Genomic DNA, 18944 nt, shown 5'->3' on the forward strand with positions numbered 1-18944 from the left:
TAGCCTGTTAGTCCTCTAAAATGTTATTTAACATTGAGGAAATGCAGAAATGATTTAGAAACGTACAACAGTAACTACATATAGAATATACCAAATATATTATTATTATTATTATTATTTTTACCATCGCTTTGGCGCCCCCACGCGCCGCATATAGCGCATCCCACTTTTTGCGCCACTGTCTGGGATAATAGTGAAGATAGGCTAAAAACAAGAATATGGTGTGCATGTAGGTCTATATCGATTCTTTTGATGTCGTCAGACTATTTATCTCACTGTTCAGGAGATGGAAGTGAATAATCTAGACCAACTTGAACACGTCTAGCAAGTTTTCTGGCAGCTGTGACTGGGTGTGTGTGTGTGTGTGTGTGGTGGTGGTGGTGGGGTGTATCATCCCGAGGGCCACCCAACTTCTGCAAGGGGTAGATAACCGAGTGCTAAGCATAATTGCCTACTCGACACGCACGTAAAGTTGCACGATGTACCAGTATTACAAAATATTAAGAGGGAACTACGTGGGAACTTGAGTGATATTGTTTGGGAAAAGTAAGCCTATGTGAATACTTTCCTTCGTAGCTGAATCGTTAATTAATTGTGTGGAGAAGACAAACAGAAATGCTATGAAATAGACGAATTACGCATCATTCAAAACGTCAAAGAATCTTCGATGGCCATAGGATGACAACCGAGGGCACCAACTATGGAATTCGGTCTACAGTTACATTTTACAAAGCAATTATGAAAGAAAAAATTGAGTTTCTAAAGAACCCTGAAAACAGGCACCTTGTCTGTCTGCCTTTAAACAATGTAAAACGGATTGATTTCGCTAATGAGGTAGGCTAATGTTATTCAATCTGTTTTATTTCATAGAACGCATGTATGTGTTTAAAAGGCTACACTTTTGTTTTAATAGGTTGCACTGTGCACACATATCTATTGTCATCACACATAAGTGTTCCTGGTTTTTCCCATGTACATTTTTAACCATGCAGGGACTTGCCATCCTGCCTATCCACCTTGCAGCTACATACAGAAAAGTGCGAAGCCTGGAGATCCTTCTGGATGCCGGTGCCGATCCTGAACTGAGGTAACTCTTTCTCATATAGCCCTTATTTGCTTGCACTACATCAATAACCAGTGGCAATTGTCAAAATTTAACCACGTTGTCATTTTAATGTTGTTAACATTCAGCATAACATAGCCTACTTAACACTTAGCCTAAACCAGGGATCACCAAATGGCGGACCGCGGTCCGAGTCCGGACCGTGACGTGATCGTATCCGGACCCAGACCATAATAACCTAATTTAGATTTTAACGTAAGATTTCAAATCTGGGCTAAATGTTTCGTTGGTTAGGATAACAGCATTTACTTCAGGAGCTTCAGGAACCATCATTTCGCTTGCTGCTACTCAGCCAGTGAAATCTGTGAATTCTGATAAAGTCGAGTCAGTGAGTAAAGTAGCCTACAATATGGGGAAGAGACTGATAGCCTGAAACGAGCGAGGAGAGCCCTGCAACTTCTTGCAGGGCAACCACATAACCGGTTCCATGTGTTTGAATTGGATGACTAAAGTTCTCAAGAAACTTATCTGCCTGAATCTCAATATTCTGATCACAACAACTCTGGGCAAATTATAAGTCAGCACCAGTGCTGCATTCATTGTTTTGCACTTTTATAATCACATCACCAAAAGTAGGTTATTGGCACTATTTTTAAACTACAAACCTATAAAGTATTTTGATACAAAATATGATGCCATTTTTTTCCAACTAAATAAAATAAAAATGACCACATACATGTATGTAAAATACAAAATAGTATCAGACATACTGCCTATCCCTGGCTGTTGGCTGCAGCAACTCAAGCTAGGTAGTACTGATTGTTTTGTGTTTGTTTTGTGTTTATGTTAGTTTTGATCCAATTTGACAGCTTTGCTGTTTTTGCTATTATGGAGTATTTCCTGATCGGGGAAATCTTTCGTTCCTCAGTTCAATTGTGCTGCAGGCCAATAAAGGCAAGTGTGTTTGCCACTTACATTTCTGACGTCTGACACTTCACACTGCTGCAAGTGCATCAAGAAAGGTCCCGCCTTACACCATGTTAACGGCCAATCGTAGACTAGGATTTGGGGTGGCACCTGGGGTGGCCAATCGAATCTCAAGGGTGGCCTGTGCCACCCGGAGCCACCCCTCTGGCTCCGCCCCTGTATATATATTATACATATACATAGCCTAAACATAATGATGCTCGGACCTTTGCTTGAGGAAATTTTCCGTAACTGGACCTCACTGAAGATTAATTGAATATCCCTGGCCTAAACGATATCAACCTGTCCTGTTTGGTCAATAAAACTGATAGACTTTATAGTCATGAACACTGATGTTGATGTTTAACAGTAACCCTCTATTTACCTAGGGACCAACGTGGTCGCAATGCACTACATTTGGTCATCACTCACTGGCCAAACATTGTGCCAGCTTGGCCCATGCCCCGTTCAAAGTTTCGGCTAACCATGGAGACCATGCAGCAACGGGCTGAGGACTGCCTGCGGGTGCTCTATGAACATGGTGTGGATCTGAACGCCCGGGTCAGCAACGATAGCCAGAAAACTGCCCTCCATCTTGCTGTGCGGTATGGTGCCGTTCCTGCAGTGGGCATGCTGGCTAGCTGTGGTGCCAATGTCAACCTTGCGGACATGATTGGCATGATGCCACTGCATATGGCAGCAGGTGTCCTCCACACCGACATCACCACCTGTCTCATTGAGCATGGTGCAGATGTTAACAGAGCAGTAGAGTCATCTGGTAACAGCCCACTGCACCTGGCTGTACGGGCCAGCAGCTTTGCAGACACCCAGAGCAACAGCCTTAGCTGTGTTAGTGCATTACTAGAGGGTGGTGTGAAGCCAGATGCTGTGAACCTCGAAGGTCGGACACCTCTCCACGAGGCCTGCAGTGTGGGCAGGGAAGTGGTGGTGGACGCCCTCCTCCGTTATGGTGCAGATATCAACAAGCTGTCCACACGTGGAGAGACCTGCCTGTTCCTTTTCCTGGAGCACAAGCCAAACCTGAGCAACACACGACTGCTGGGAAAACTTCTCTACCTCACCTTGCCCTTAAAACTAACCAACTCTCAAGATCTCCTCCCCAGATGCCTGGAGCTGCCTGAGTATGCCCAGCAGAGATGTCAATTGATGCATTTTGCAACACAGCCTCGTGACTTGCAGAGCCTCTGTAAGATCAGACTATACCAACTCTATGGGGAGGATGACAAACCCACACTCAGTGAGTTGCTGCCTTCAAAAACAATTGACTTCATCTTTGACTACTGGGAAAGCCCACTTGAAATAGACTTTAACAAGAATGATGAAAGTCCACTGCCTCGTTTTCAGTTCTATCCAAATTTCATCCCCCGACATTTTCCAAATGCTCCTTCACGGTTTGACACCCACCAAAACTCAAATATGCAACCAAATTTTGCCAGCAATCCCCCAAATTTCCAGCATATTCCCCGAAATCTTCCTAACTATCCACTAAATGTCCCAAATACACCACAAGATTTTACGGCACATGTCCCAAACACCCCACCAGATTTTCCAAACATTTAGCAAGAATTCCACGATATCCTACGGAATTTAACTTCACGAGGTGTCCCACCCCCTACACGAGGTGTCCTACCCCCTACACAAGGTGTTCTCACCCTTGCACGAGGTGTCCTACCCCCTACACGAAGTGTCCCACCCCCTACACGAGGTGTTCCAAACCTGCGACGAGATGTCCCAAATATACCACAAGGTGTCCCAAACATTCCACATGTTGTCCACCAACACATTCCACCAAGTGTGCCAAACATTCCACAAGGTGTCCCTAACATTCAGGGAGGTATACCAAACATCCCACGAGCTTTCCAAGACATACCTGGAGCCTTCCCTAGCATGGGTTCATCTTTCTCAAACATGCCCCAAAGCTCTGGTTTCTCACACAGCACCTCATATTTTCCAACGATTCCAGATTTCACAAATTTAAGACATTTCAATAATGACTGAGCAAAACTTTTTGAGGTCTCTTTGAAACTAGATCACCTAAAACACTTCCTCACATTTCACTCAAAGTCTACCTCAATGTAGTTCTTATGGATGGACTGGATACTTGCTTGCCAATAAAAAAAAAAACTGATAGTGACTTACCTTGAGGTCTCTGTGCATAATTCCTCTAGAATGGATGTATTGTACCCCTTCCAGAATTTTACGTAGTATATGAAACAGTTGCTCTGTGGCCATGGATCTGTGTGCATCTGAAATGAGAAATTAGTTTAACCAAAAACAAATTAATGTAGTAGTCATTAATTACAATGTTACGATTTTTTTAGTCACTTTGGTGCATTTCTCAGATCAGAACTGAAATTCTCCAAACTTCTTGCTCATCATTGCTCATCCATCATCCTCATCTCCACACTTGTGCACATCATAAAAGCAATTTCTTGTTATTTTTCACAAACAGCAAATGCTTTGCACACATCTATGCAACTGATTGTATACAATTGAGTGCTGTTTGTTTTACATTATCAGTTGTTAATGTTATGCTAGCCAAAATACATTATACAGGTTCTCTGTTGAATAGTCCTTCCCTAAGTAAAAGTATACAGTATAACTTAAAGTGTGACTTTTTACTGCTGAAATTGATAAACGCTCAAAGGAAAACTGCAGCCTTTTCATTACAAAATGCTTTCAGAGTAAACTGCTGTCTGAAATCTTGTTGATAAAATCGTGTTCCTGACAGAGACTCAGTAACCTGTTATTCTGATGACACCGACTTGTTGATTGGCATAAATATTTGCTTTTGAGAGTGGTGCAGTCTGCACAAATTGTTTGCAGAAATGCACTTGCTGTACAAATGTTATTGATGATTTGAGAAATGCACCAAAGCAACTGAGAAAAACTGTAATACATCAAGTGTCCATTCACATGTTATACATCTCATGACTTTAACATCCACGTTCTAAGGACATTTCTGTGCGTTGGTTAAAGTCATTACCTGAGGGACACAGGTTTTATATCGTAAAGCATTTAGATTTACATGTAAAGGCACAGAAGTTATAAATTCAAATTACTTGTAACATAAGTAAGCTCCTCTATGGGTTTGGAATTCTTCTCCTGGATCCAATCCTTAAGGGAGCGTTCACACAGTTGCATCTGAATATAGAGCATCAGGTGGAACTGCACCTGCAAAATGCCCAGAATATCACAAATAAAAACGAAAACAGACCAAAGTCAGACCAGAAACAACAAATGTGTGTCATGCTATATGATGTTATATGACTTTGCCAGTACTGATCATATCCACCAGGTGAAAAAAACAAGCTAATAAACACCCAGGGCTTAAAGCAATGAAAATGTCGGTGCCTGAAGTTATCAGACATTTATGAGGACGTCATATATACTGTAGTCTCATTGCCTATTTTCAAATCTTAAGCATACCAGCACATGCTTGAATTCAGGCACAGTGCCTGAACACTTTAAGCCCTGAACACCAGTGTCTCAAACCATTCTTACCTCCCGTGGTTGGCTCTCAGCCCACTGCTGACTGCTATCTACATCGATGTAAGAGTTATTATTCCTCTCCACTCTGTGCCCACTGAAGTCCTCCTCCGACAACACAGAGCTGTCCCAGCACGATGGGGCAGCCGCCATGACGGGGAAGGCTGCAGCTGTGGAGGCTGGCTGGCCGAGGTACACGCAGGGGACAAAGTGGTCGGGATAACGTGTAACTTTTGGACACACGACCTTGGAACTCTCTCCTCCAGTAGGTCCGTCTATCTGGGAAATGCTCCCCGATGTGTGTGTGTCGTCAGGCATGAAATCCCTGGGGCACCCTGAGCTTTCAAACACAATCGAGGAGCCATTGCTGCTGCCACTACTGTCCTCTGGATATCTGAAATGTGCAGAGAAATATTTCTGTGTGATTCAGTGGCACGAAGTTATAAGATATTGGTGAACAGCAAAAAATATCCATAAATTAATCAAGGGGAGTAAAGTTACGACAGCAATACCTTAGTGATGGTCTTTCAAGGGCTGGTAGGGCAGGTTTCAATCTAGCCTCTGATAAACAAAAGAAAATTAAAAGTTAAAAGCGCACAGTTAAAATATTTACTCAGTTTTGTATTCATTGGCATCATATTCTAGTTAAAAAAATGCTGAAGAGGCTAAGGATGTCTCATTCAATATGTGCAGAGAAAATATTCAAATGAGTATACCTTTAGGCAACTTGCTGTCTGTTCCCGGCTGAACATGTTCCATCCATGCAGTGTGATAGCCTACTATGTTTGGGTGCTGGAGACTGGACAATACTTTCACCTCTCTAAGAACCTAAAAACGCAGTCAAAAAAACACTGTACTCAACGACAGCACTGCGTACCTCCTTCAAAAATGTGTCATTAAAACTTTTTATTTCTGTCAATTCAAACACAAACGCACCTTCATGCAGTCATCTCTTGAAACATTTCTGATGAGAATTTTCTTCACAGCATAACACTGTCCATCCAACTTGTTGGTTACCTGAAATAGAGTGATGTGTATCCAATTATATAATTTAGCTAACAACATGCTGCTATACCATATAAACTTAATGAGAGTATATAACATAACCACACCTTGAAGACTTTCCCATAAGAACCTTTGCCGAGAGCTGAGATCTCTTCAAATTCACTAAGGTAACGTGAAGTTTGTGCTTGGAAAAGGCCATCTTTTGGTCTGTGATTAGAAAAGACAAAATCTATCAGAAACACACTCCTAAAGCAACAGTTCCCTAAAACCAACATGGCCATCATACAACATTGTTCTTACCTTAAAAGATTACTCTGAGGATCAGTGCTAAGGTGTTTACAATCCTGGAGGTGGAGAGAAAGTAAGATACTGGTTAGTCCAGATATTCAGAGGGGCTTAAGGTTAACTTTGCAGCTACATTTTAACAATTCAACACAAACAATCAGCACAAGCCTGAAATACTGACATTGTGCCCTAACACAAATACTATGTGAACATGTAATGTGACTATTTTGATTCAATATATATTTGTGTATATTTGAACAGACACAATTTCTTGTGTGCGCAACAATTCCATTGGACACAAGTTGAGCCATCCCACCTGAGGAAATAGTGAGGAGGTGGCTGCTCGGAGGAGCTCAGTAAAGGCACGGTTGTGCTGAAGTCTCACGGTGCTGAACTCATCACTGATGGCAAGGGGGGAAAGGAGGTTCATGCCAGCCAATCTCTGACCAATCACTGGGGAAAAGAGTGAGATGAGACAGCAGTTAATGACAGAAATAGAGCAATTCTCAGGCCAGTTTGGCTGTGTGGTGTCCTTTTCTTTCATTTGTTTCACTTTAAGGCGAGACACTACAGGTGAATAGGGTAATTTTTTTAACAAGCAGATATCACTATGAAACTTCCCCAGTTGATTACTTACATTAATATGAGAAAAAAATGTATTACAAGTTTGCTGTAATTTAATGTTTACATATGCAAATTAGGCATTATCTAATTAAATATGCACTAATTTGCATACATTTTAAGGCACGAAACCTGAGCATTGGATACAGCCAGGTTCAAAATTATGTTTTCATTGTGTTCAGAAATTAGATGGGGAAACATTTACAGAGGGATTTATGAATATCTACTTTTGTTATCCTGTAAATCAGAAAATGATGTCACTAGCCCTAAAAAATCGATTTTTTCCATGTTTTTAGGCATAAAATGCCATTTAAGTCAGGCTAGGAATAATATATCAACAAACCCCTCTGTAGAAATCTTCGACATATAGTTAGGCATAAGTCTAGAAAGTTTGGTGTATGTACGTGCTTCTGAAGTGGAGTTTTTGAGCTCAGAGCGTGAGAGGAAACTAATTTTGAGAAAACAGCCTTGAAAGACTTTCCGTTCTCAGCCTAGACTCGCCTTTGAACTTTCGCGATTAGTTGCTGATACAAAGGAAGTGTCCATATATGGATCACATAGCGTGATACAGGAAAAACAGAGCTTTCCAACGGTAGTACACATGATATGTTTTGGACCACGGTCGCGGGAGTCCATGCAAGGTTAGAATGCTAACTTTTGCTGAATTTAGGAGAAATATACAGGCGCGAGTAGACACAATATAATGAAATAAACACCTACATGTGTAAATCGGACTTTTTTGTTGTAGTAGTGTGATAGAATACATGCTAAAGTAACATACTAGCTCAAAATCTCGAAATTGACCAGTGCATGAAAAAACGATGTTTTCACCTGCCGTGTCTCAGAGAAAAAGCCTAAACTTTCCCAGAGGAACCTTGACCAAAAATTGAAATCCGTTGAGGCAACATCGAAAGAGAATAGAAAAATGAACATAGAAAATGCTTTTCTTAGCAGAGAGTTAAGATTGATAGTAGCTTTATGAAGCATTGAAATTTTCACATTTCCACAGTAGTGTACAACTGGACAACATAATGAATATTTACCCTTAAAGAGCATACGTGACCTAGTGGGATCCCTCTCGTAGACAAGGCACAAATGTTCCAGTAGGGAGCCGAGCAAGAGGTGATTGGGGATGGCAGATGTAAACTCTTGGATGGACGTGTACTGTTTCCCTGCCAGCAGTACTTCACAGTTGTTTTCTGAATCTGAAGCTTCATGTACCCAAGAGAGAGGAGAAAATTAACAACACAAAAACTAAAAACAAGCAAGACAAATCTCAAGCAGCTAGCTTAGCAGACAGAATGATCCATTTCATAGCGCAAAGCTTCTTTAGCATCAATGCTAAATTCTGTACAGTTTCATGGTGGTAAAGTCAGACAAATATTTATGAATCAACAAGAACTTTCATACCTTCAGCAATAACTTTAGCAATTAGTGCAACTATATCCCTTTTCTCTGGATTCATTTTTGACACTTCATCAGACAACCTTCCTACTCAGAAAAGTTAGTAGTAGACCACAGGCTCATGTCAGACTCCTATAAACTCACTGGTGGCTGTTTTCAGTGTAAACGGGTGGGTTAGGTTACGGTATGCTTATCTGTACAAAACATAACGCAGACCTCTACGCCCAACACCATACGTTAGACCGGCACATCCGGGAACTTGACTCGTGACAAACGTTCCCGCCCCTTTCGGGGGGAAAACAAACAACCCCTCTCATTAACTCCAACGCAAATTAGGGTCAATAAACGTAATTCGTACAGAAATCGCAGGAGTAAATAATAACAAAAAATACCACAAATCAATATGACCACTCAATACATAACCACTTTGCCGGTCGTTGACCGTGAAAGATACCTACAAAAGCTTAATTCAATTAATATAAAAACATGTCCCTTCAGTCTCCCGAGTACGAAGTGGTGCAACAACCCCACTCAGTGACCAGAAGTGTTATACGGTCTTCTCTTCTTATGGCTTGTAGCCATAATTTTCTTCTGTCAGGATTTTTTTGAGGACATGGTAGGCAAAAGAAACTCAGGGAGGGGTTCTTAGCTGTGTGGTTGGTACATGTCTACCGGTTCACTCTGGCTTGTTCTGAGGGAATGTTTTCCCCTCAAAAGGGGCATGGCGCAAACAACCTGCTCTGTGTGACGCGGGTCCGGTTGTAAGTATGGTGGGAAACACTCCAAAAAGAGTAGGCCTACCTCATATCCTCCTGTCAAAAAGGGGTGTGAGTTAGATATGTGATGTAACCTGACTAATACTAATATAGCCTACTAGTAGTCTTAATACAAAGTCCTAAGCTAAAGCTCTAAGAAAAATTATGAATTATGATGCATGTCTTGACACAGGTGTTACCAATTTCTATCAATGCATCAATCATAACAATGACAATGAATATAGCCAGCTGCTTCCATAATTCCAAGCTAGGGCAATGACACAAATCCATCTCTGGTCAACTACAGATGCGCTGCTGTTGGTCCTGATTCCTAATGATACCTAACTCTAGCTGGCAAGGGCACTCAATTAAACGATGTAATCGTCCTTGTCTCTAGGCTATCGGTCATTGAGTCAATAGTAGGTATAAGTATATAAGTATATATACTTTTTTGATCCCGTGAGGGTCTCTGCATTTAACCCAATCGGTGAATTAGTGAAACACAAACAGCACACAGTGAACACACAGTGAGGTGAAGCACACACTAATCCCGGCGCAGTGAGCTGCCAGCTTCAACGGCGGCGCTCGGGGAGCAGTGAGGGGTTAGGTGCCTTGCTCAAGGGCACTCAGCCGCGGCCCACTGGTCGGGGCTCGAACCGGCAACCCTCCGGTTACAAGTCCAGAGTGCTAACCAGTGGGCCACGGCTGCTGAAGGTGAAAACCTGAGAAGAGGTTTCCTTTAACATGGAATCCTGCCAGCTATGTGTCTTAGATAATCACCACACCCTCTCATCATAAGCCACGGCTCAAAATAACTGGAGAGGCACTGGACCAGAGTAGCTTATTAGCCTACTACGATAGTTCAACGTGCAAGCATTACTTACTGTCAAACTGAACATCCTCGTCGTCATCATCATCAGTTAGGCACAGTGGGTTTGCCTCTTGAATTCTACTACAAGTTCTTAAAGTCCTCTGGAAGAAAGGGTTGGCTGTAGTCCGACCATTATCACTACTCGAATGTTCCGCGATATTGTTAACGTTAACGAATTTGCCCCGTCTGTTGAACATGCTGTTTGACTCATAGACTATATGACTATATGGCCCTCCACAAAGCATAAGGTTGACGAAGAAACGCGCTTTGTCTTACTCCACCATTTAGGCTTTCGCAATTTATAAAACAATTCAATTAGTAACATTACTATTTGAGTAATAGAAATAGTATTTCTGTGCTTACACACCAGCCACTTCTACCCCTTACAACGATTAGCCATGTCTGGGCTGTAGACAAATCAGGGAGTGTCACCAAAGAAATGTATTAACAAGAACCGAAAATCACACATAATGTGTTATCTATTCTTTTAAGTTACAATAACAATTCTTTGTCATGTGTTTTACCTGCAGTATAAGGAAATTATATAATGTAATGATGTATTTTTTTTTATCCCCCTTTTTCGTCTCTCTTTGTAAATCAAACTTTAGTAACTATCCCTAAAATACGTGATCGTATTGTCACATGCACAGCGGGATGATGAAATGTTTCAAATCTTATAAAACTTGCTTTCGTTCCAATAAGTAACAATAAACTAAGGATTGCCAGCAGAATATTTGCACTTGATAAATATAGAAAAGGGATGCATTTTGAACTTCATACTAATTAAATAAATTACTATGCGAAATTAAGTTACAAACTCCCAATATCCCAACACCAAACATTCTAAACTCTTAAGACTATGGCAGTCAATAAGTTGACAATGGCACAGCTCAAGGGAACCTCCAATCTTGCAACTTGCTTGTCTGTGAGAATCATAGACTGGTGACCTTACTAAAATTAGATTTACAACTCTCGCGAGACTGGCTTACTAGCGCGCGGAACACAAGTGTTGCTGCCATAGCATGTAGCTATCAAGAAGTAGTCAGAGCTTTTCACTTAGAAATGCTCCTAAAGTCGTTTGTATTATAACGACAGTACACCGTAGGATAATTTGGCAAATAACTGTCTTAACATGCATACACAAGGCATTTTGGAGGTATTCACTAATAGCTTAGCTATCACTGAGTCTTAATGCTAAACTAGAGAACTATCATATTCAGTTAACATTAGTTTACAGTTCAAAACCGCAAACACAAATCCTTGTGTAATTGACCACCTGCACAAGAACTTGCTCACCAAAACCCGAGTGACAGTGTGGAATTTGTACAACTGGATGATGGATAGCTGGTAAGTGAGGCTTATATCAACAATGCGAGCATACAATGTCATGCATACATTGCCAACCGATTGACGATACAAACAAGACTATTATAACGTAAACAGCAGGTTAACCACAGCTTTATATAGGTTGACAACACACCACCGTGTTCATTAGATATTATAAGTGTGAAGACGGGTGAGTCATCCACTTGCTAACATGTTGATAGAGTGTTTTGCACTCTTCCCACAGCACTGAGCCAGCTCGGGCCATCAAGGCAATTGACAAACATTCAGTACACCAAATCTGCTCTGGTCAAGTTGTTCTGACTCTTGCCACAGCTGTAAAAGAGTTGGTAGAGAACAGCATCGATGCAGGTTCCACCAATGTCGGTATGCAACCACAATACCATAATGTGGCTATAATGACTAGAGCTGTTCCATTACATATTCAATGTTCATTTCCAATGATGTTTTATATTACCTAAAACCTTATGTGTTGTTGATCCCCGTGTCTCTGCAGAGGTCAAACTGAAAGAAAATGGAGCGGAGTTGGTGGAGGTATCAGACAATGGCAGTGGAGTAGAGGAGGCAAATTTCGAAGGCCTAAGTGAGACCGTGATAACAATCCCAGACATTTATAGCTTCCAATGAAATGCAGATTTTGTAAGTTGACTGAATTTTGACTGTTTTCACAGCGTTGAAGCACCACACATCCAAGCTGCGCGACTTCTCAGACCTCATCCATGTGGAGACCTTTGGTTTCCGTGGAGAGGCCCTGAGCTCTCTCTGTGCTCTCAGGTGTGTGCTGGACTGCAGGACCTCACAGTATACCCAGTTTAAAGCCTTTAAGATGCTTGTACATCCAGTTAGGCAACCCAGATCTGGGCAATTCGGCCGATATATTTTAGAATAAAAGGCACTGAACATGAAAGGCATGAATGAATGAATGATTGAACGAATGAATGAATGACACTGTCTGAACATCTTTGTCACAGAATGTAAAAAAAAAAAAATATGTGGTAGAGTTTTAAATTCTCTTCCTTCTTGCTTCCTCTCCTGCCAGTGACATAACTGTGGTGACGTGTCACAAAACTGCCCAGGTGGGCACACGGCTCGTATTCGACAACAATGGTCGCCTGGCCCAGCAATCGCCCCATCCCCGCCAGCAGGGCACCACAATCAGCCTGCAGCAGCTCTTTTACACTCTACCTGTTCGACATAAAGAGTTCCAACGCAACATTAAAAAGGTATGAAGTTTATCATGAAAAGGGGTGCGTGCCTGAGATAACAACGGCTGTGTCAGGGGTTTTCTGTGAGTGTGTCTGTAATATTCCTTTAAATTCAAAGCAAATGTTTCATGTGCAATTGGTTTAACTTTAGGTTGGATCTCAACCAACTGTTTGGTTGCTTGGTGTGCTTTCAGGAATATGCAAAGATGATGCATGTGCTGCAGTCCTACTGCATCATCTCCACGGGTGTTCGTATCACCTGCACAAACCAGGTGGGTCAGGGCAAACGCAACACTGTGCTTTGCACCAGTGGAAGTAACAGCATGAAGGACAACATTGGAGCTGTGTTTGGACCCAAACAGGTTAGCTGATTTGACCAATAAGACAGTGTATGTATTCATTGTCTTCAATAGAGTTACCTTTCTGTGTACTATTATGTACTAAATAGTAATAGTAAATGTTGGACTTTGCACGTTTGTGTGAGGATAAACAATTATGGTGTATAATGCGGCTTGGCCTTTCCTCTGCAGCTACAGACCCTGATTCCATTTCAGCAGCACTCCCCGACTGACTCAGTGAAGGAGGACTATGGGCTCAGTGGAACAGAGATGCCCAAAGAACTCTTCACGTGAGTTTCGATTGTAATTTGGATTGTGCTATTGGATGTTACTTTTCAGTTTAAGTAGATATGAGTTTCTAATACATCATCTCCTCATCAATTGGTTAAAACATGTTTTTGCGAATTGTCGTTTTATGTAATGCAAACTGTTGTTTAAACAGCTGACTTTCTATGCTTGTATTGCAGCATCTCTGGTTTTATATCCAGAGGTGACCATGGTGTGGGAAGGAGTTCAACAGATAGGCAGTTTTTCTATATTAACAAAAGACCCTGTGACCCCACAAAGGTGCTTACAAAGATACAAATTCATTCTTTAAACATATTCTTATTTATTTGAACACCTTATGACATATTAATGTCATTATAATGACTTACATGTTTACATTTCAGGTCTCAAAGCTGGTAAATGAAGTTTATCATATGTACAACAGACATCAGTATCCATTTGTTGCTTTAAATATCACCGTTGCTTCAGGTAAATCTGAGTCTCATTTCCTTAAGTAGTAAACAAACAGTTTTATGGTAATATTGTTAAGAACTATTGATAGCTGAGGATGTCGGTTTAGCTGTTGACCTCTGCTCTTTTTTAGAATGTGTGGATGTGAATGTCACACCAGACAAGCGCCAGATCTTCCTTCAAGAAGAGAAGCTTTTGCTGGCTACCCTAAAGAGTTCACTGATTGCAATGTTTGAAACTGGTGTCAACAAGATCAGCCTCGTCAGCCACCCTGCACCCAGTATGCACTTCTATCAATCTTATATTTAAAAAAAGATATGTATATTTTACTACATATTTTATGAGTAAATAATTACAGTATATATCCTTTTCTATCAGGTGTATGCAGATTGGCTGAATCAGCTCATGCTACTGAAAGCCACCAGACCACTGTTTCAGAGGATGTAAAAGAGGATGCTCCTGAAACTGCTCTGTCCAGCCCAAAGCCATCATCTCTCAACTTAGCAGGCTTAAAAGCTGCCTTCTCCAATCAGCAGTCTTCAGCCTCTACAGCAAATAAGAGTAACTGTAAAGAGGTTCACAGTGGTCCAACTCAGAAGACCATGCAGTCTTTTTTCAGCTGCTCGGAAAAGACTACCTCTTTCAAAGCATGCAAGACATCCCCACTGAAATACAGTCCAAAAGACACATTCAAGTCCTCTTCTGAGAGGCGATCTGTGCTTGATGTCTACAAGTATGACAGACATTCAGAGAGCGAAGTGGATTCTGGTATGTCAGATCATTGTTCTACCACAGGAACACCAGACAGCCTGTGTTCCACCAAGTCAGAGTTAGACTCACCTGACATCCGTATTAAGACTGAGGTGGATGATGAGCTTGTGAATGTAGACTGTGCCGTGTCAGAAAACATGACCCAGGAACCACATCATTCAGGTCCGTCCAGCCCAGAGGCGAAGAAAGCCAGACGAGATGAGGACCCTTCCTCAGGAAGCTCAGCTTCAGACTCCAGGAGCATCACATCCTCCACCACTGATAAGCTTGATGCCCCTACAAAAGTTCAGAAGAAAAGCGTGACATTGCCATTCAGCATGAAGGAACTCTCTGGAAGAGTGCAGAGACTTCAAGAACAGAGGAAGGGGAACGGAGATGGAGGGCTACTTTACCGGCGCTTCAGGGCAAAGATCAATCCGGGGGAGAACCAGTCTGCGGAGAATGAACTGAAGAAAGAGATTAGGTATTTAACACACACAATGTTTTATATTTTTCAATGTGTATCAGACTGTCCTGCATGTTGGAAAATGTCACAGTGTTTCTGCATGGTACACAAAAGTTACGTTTACAAAAAAGTGTGGCACACAGTTGGTATTTTTATTTTTTGGGGGGCTACATCAATATTTTTTTGGGGGGTGCTACATCAATAGGAGCGTTTCTTCAATAGGAAGCTAAACCACACAATATTAACCCTGGCTTCTCTCGTCAGCAAAGACATGTTTAAGAAGATGGACATCATCGGGCAGTTCAATCTTGGCTTCATCATCACCAAAATGAATGCTGACCTTTTCATAGTGGACCAGCATGCCACTGATGAAAAGTACAACTTTGAGATGTTGCAGCAGCACACAGTGTTACAAGGACAGAAACTCATAGTGTGAGTGTTTCATATATCTTTGATGGTCTTATTCCTTTAAGAGTACAATCTAAGTTTGGTCTCATCGCTTTTAAAGGAACTGAAAAAAATCTCCTTTCATTCCACAGACCACAGAATCTTCAACTTACCGCTGTCAGTGAAACGGTGCTCATAGATAACCTTGAAATCTTCCGGAAAAATGGCTTTGACTTCCTGATTGATGAGGACGGTAGGAGCACAAGGCCACATGATGTTTTTATGTTTGTCTTTTCTTTGATGTTCTCTGCAAAGTTATCATGTTGTTGTTTTTTTCCAGCACAAGTCATGCAGAGGGTGAAACTGGTGTCCCTCCCCACCAGTAAGAACTGGACCTTTGGCCCGAATGACATAGAGGAGCTCATCTTCATGCTGAGTGACAGTCCAGGGGTGATGTGCCGGCCTTCCCGGGTTAGGCAGATGTTTGCGTCCAGAGCTTGCCGCAAGTCGGTGAGTGAGGAGGATACAGAAGTAGAGACTTCAGGCTTAGAGTAAAGCACCACCTACAACATTAGTATGCCATTATGTGGATGATTTGGGGAAAGCCACAATATAGTCATTTAACAATTGATGTTTTTTTTTTCATATTTGTGCTGCAGTCTCTTTAAATTCATATTAAGCAAATTCGTCTTCACTTGTTAAGTTTTAACATTTCTTTTGAAGTTTGTTTCATGGATAGAGCTATGGATATGATTATTTATTTAAATACATCCATTTACTTGTATGCACTCTTTGTTGTGATATGTTGCCAAAAATGTATATTACTATGCCATTTCAGTAGAGCAACATGAGCCTGCTCCAAGTGTGTGATTTGTTTTTTTGACATGTTTCTTACTTCCTGTTAGGTAATGATTGGCACAGCTCTGAATATCAGTGAGATGAAGAAACTTGTGGGACACATGAGTGAGATTGCGCAACCATGGAATTGTCCTCATGGGCGACCTACCATGAGGCACTTGGCAAATCTGGACGTTATTTCACAGGACTGAAACTTCCGAAATACTAGTATTGTTTATTAAAACCCCTCAGACTGAAGTGCATTTTAACATACTTTTGTGCAAAGGCCTTTTTGAACAATGTGTTTGTAAAGTGCAGGTTTAATTAAAAGCTCTATCCTAGTAATTGTTTTAATAGTGGCATGGCCCTATATTGTGCAGGAATGTTCAGTTTGAACACGTAGTCCCACAATAGCCAAATATTTGGCAGATTTATTCAATGTACATATGTTAAATAGAATTTGTTTATCTTGAGTGTAGTTTTGTACTTTTAAACTACGTGTAATAAAGACATTTTAAAACATTTCTATAGAGTGGTGAAGTCCCGCCCCTTCCGTTTGCCAATCTTTAAAAAAAAATTGAACGGTCTATGGCGAAAAAAAGAAATTATGTTCTGGTCCCGGTTGACTTGTGCCTTGAATTACCCATATGATGTTTGTCAATTTTAAAGAAAATTTTTCATGTAAAGACATTTGCAGTTTGTTTCGTAACTATTAAATTACAACATTGTGAAAGATCGTTTACAGTTATTTTCCTCTTCCCCTATCGCAAGCCCCGCCCATCGAACGCGGATGAGCCAATGGCAGTCCAGTAGCTCCGCACATGTAGATAAAGTCCGACAGCTTCACCAAAGAGTTCACTAGTAATCAAGGATCTCTGATAGAAATGCATTGGAAGCCGGGATTTTTCCCGGTTTTATGGGATTGTATAGTGATGTAAATGGAAAAGGGACGGCCAAACGACATGTGTGGGATTAACGCAACACCGATACACAGAATAATGGCTTTCAATCTTGATTATGCTTTTTTGTTATTATGTTAAATTAGGTTAAATTATCTCCTCCCAGCTCCCCTATTTTAAGCAACGGGTTAAGCTTACTCCTTAGCAAACCACAATGAAACAGTGCTCCACCACATCTATGGATTAAGCCAAACAGTTAACTCAATGTAAGTAAGATAAACAAGATCCTTTATTGTTCTCAGCACTGCCAGCATTATGTATAAAATGATTGTCACTGAGACTCGAGGAGACTCGTAGACAACTAAGGTTAGCATAGTTAGCTAACCGCTGCTAACGTGCTAGCATCGCCTCGTCAGAAAAGCATGGGGCTGTGCACAGTAGTGTAACATTTATTCACCATAAATTAATAAAGTTGAAGTCGCTCTGCAATGTAGACTATGTTTCCGTTTATTTGCAGTACCATGTTCCTTACATGACATGACCTGGTCGCGGTGCCCTAGCAATATGCATGCAAGTCTATCTAGCACAGCTAGCTATTAATATAAGTGAGTCCCACTGTCCCCCGTCTAAGTTTGTCACCCAACTAGGGTTGCCAACTTTCTGATATGAAAATAAGGAACGGGGTGGGGGTTCGATAATACACTTCAGTAAGTACACCGGCATCCACTTCAGTTATCGGGGGTATTGAAATTATGTATGTATTATTGTACTAAATAGTGCATCATTTTACAAAATTGTGAGCTATTATTTACTAAAATGCGCACATAATATATTACATTCTATAGCCACTAGCCTACTCATTTTCTATCTGGTGCAAAACAAGAATCATTTCGATGCAAAAACAGTTAAAGAAATAACTGTTTGTAGCCTATTATACTCAAACCAAATAACTCTGAAAACTGAACTGGCGGATATGCTGTCATAGAAAAAAATATATTGAACATCACAAGCAGCTCCAGAAGCTCTGAATTTGGTGAAGCCTTATTTTATTTCTTGCTTTTTTTTTGGCTATTCTGCAGCAAGTAGGCTAGCCTATTTGTTTATCTTGCACAGATGCACTGTAAAACTCATGACAAGACATGTCATCTCACGCTACGCTATCAGCGTAATATACATGACTCGCAGTGGCTCAAACGAAAAGTGCATTCTCTGTTGGGATAGTGATGACAGACAAACTGAGAGGGATAAATGACAGCAGCAAAGTTTCCCTTTATTTCATACAAATCGTGTATTTTTCGTTCATAGTCTAACTTATAATACTGATCTGTCATGGATTTGCACGAGTTGATTCTCAATAATACGGAACAAAATGCGTTCCGTATCAGTTCAATACGGAACACATCTTTTTCCTTGCAAATACGGGACGATTCCGTATTTTACGGAACGGTTGGCAACCCTACACCCAACAAACCTAGATATTCATTTGTATACATGTGTCTC

The 18944-nt window shown here is 41.1% G+C and overlaps 2 protein-coding genes and 1 long non-coding RNA gene across 6 annotated transcripts in view; 2 read left to right on the plus strand and 1 right to left on the minus strand.

The window, feature by feature from the left end:
• The window catches only part of eif2ak1 (eukaryotic translation initiation factor 2-alpha kinase 1), a 40634-nt gene extending 29745 nt beyond the window's left edge, over positions 1 to 10889 (minus strand). For 2 of the 4 annotated variants that reach the window (XR_007192349.1, XM_048233067.1), the window contains exons 1-11: positions 10494 to 10889; positions 8494 to 8661; positions 7146 to 7282; positions 6845 to 6888; positions 6652 to 6751; positions 6476 to 6556; positions 6256 to 6367; positions 6052 to 6100; positions 5555 to 5933; positions 5113 to 5224; positions 4190 to 4296 (exon numbers count right to left, since the gene is read on the minus strand). Coding sequence is in view for 3 of the 4 variants with exons in the window: in XM_048233067.1 (XP_048089024.1) it covers positions 4190 to 4296; positions 5113 to 5224; positions 5555 to 5933; positions 6052 to 6100; positions 6256 to 6367; positions 6476 to 6556; positions 6652 to 6751; positions 6845 to 6888; positions 7146 to 7282; positions 8494 to 8661; positions 10494 to 10725 (1521 nt within the window). In the remaining variant the exon portion in view is untranslated. Of the gene's footprint in view, positions 1 to 4189; positions 4297 to 5112; positions 5225 to 5554; positions 5934 to 6051; positions 6101 to 6255; positions 6368 to 6475; positions 6557 to 6651; positions 6752 to 6844; positions 6889 to 7145; positions 7283 to 8493; positions 8662 to 8860; positions 9105 to 10493 lie in introns of those variants that run through there. The other 2 variants (XM_048233064.1, XM_048233066.1) reach the window with 2 other exon arrangements.
• On the plus strand, positions 744 to 7171 carry LOC125287349. Its single transcript, XR_007192350.1, has 3 exons — positions 744 to 834; positions 993 to 1087; positions 7091 to 7171. It is a non-coding gene; the product is annotated as an uncharacterized LOC125287349 (long non-coding RNA).
• A 588-nt stretch (positions 10890 to 11477) lies between the features above and the next one.
• Positions 11478 to 17121, plus strand: pms2 (PMS1 homolog 2, mismatch repair system component). The gene is made up of 15 exons (XM_048233063.1): positions 11478 to 11827; positions 12051 to 12190; positions 12321 to 12407; positions 12496 to 12598; positions 12864 to 13047; positions 13224 to 13391; positions 13560 to 13657; positions 13835 to 13934; positions 14039 to 14123; positions 14239 to 14385; positions 14484 to 15339; positions 15586 to 15753; positions 15861 to 15961; positions 16049 to 16218; positions 16614 to 17121. The coding sequence occupies exons 1-15, from the start codon at positions 11814 to 11816 to the stop codon at positions 16755 to 16757; spliced, it is 2565 nt and encodes an 854-aa protein (XP_048089020.1). The 5' UTR covers positions 11478 to 11813; the 3' UTR covers positions 16758 to 17121.
• The last annotated feature ends 1823 nt before the right edge of the window (positions 17122 to 18944 follow it).

This window comes from Alosa alosa, chromosome 22, assembly GCF_017589495.1.
Source record: "Alosa alosa isolate M-15738 ecotype Scorff River chromosome 22, AALO_Geno_1.1, whole genome shotgun sequence".
NCBI classification, from domain to species: Eukaryota; Metazoa; Chordata; class Actinopteri; order Clupeiformes; family Clupeidae; genus Alosa; species Alosa alosa.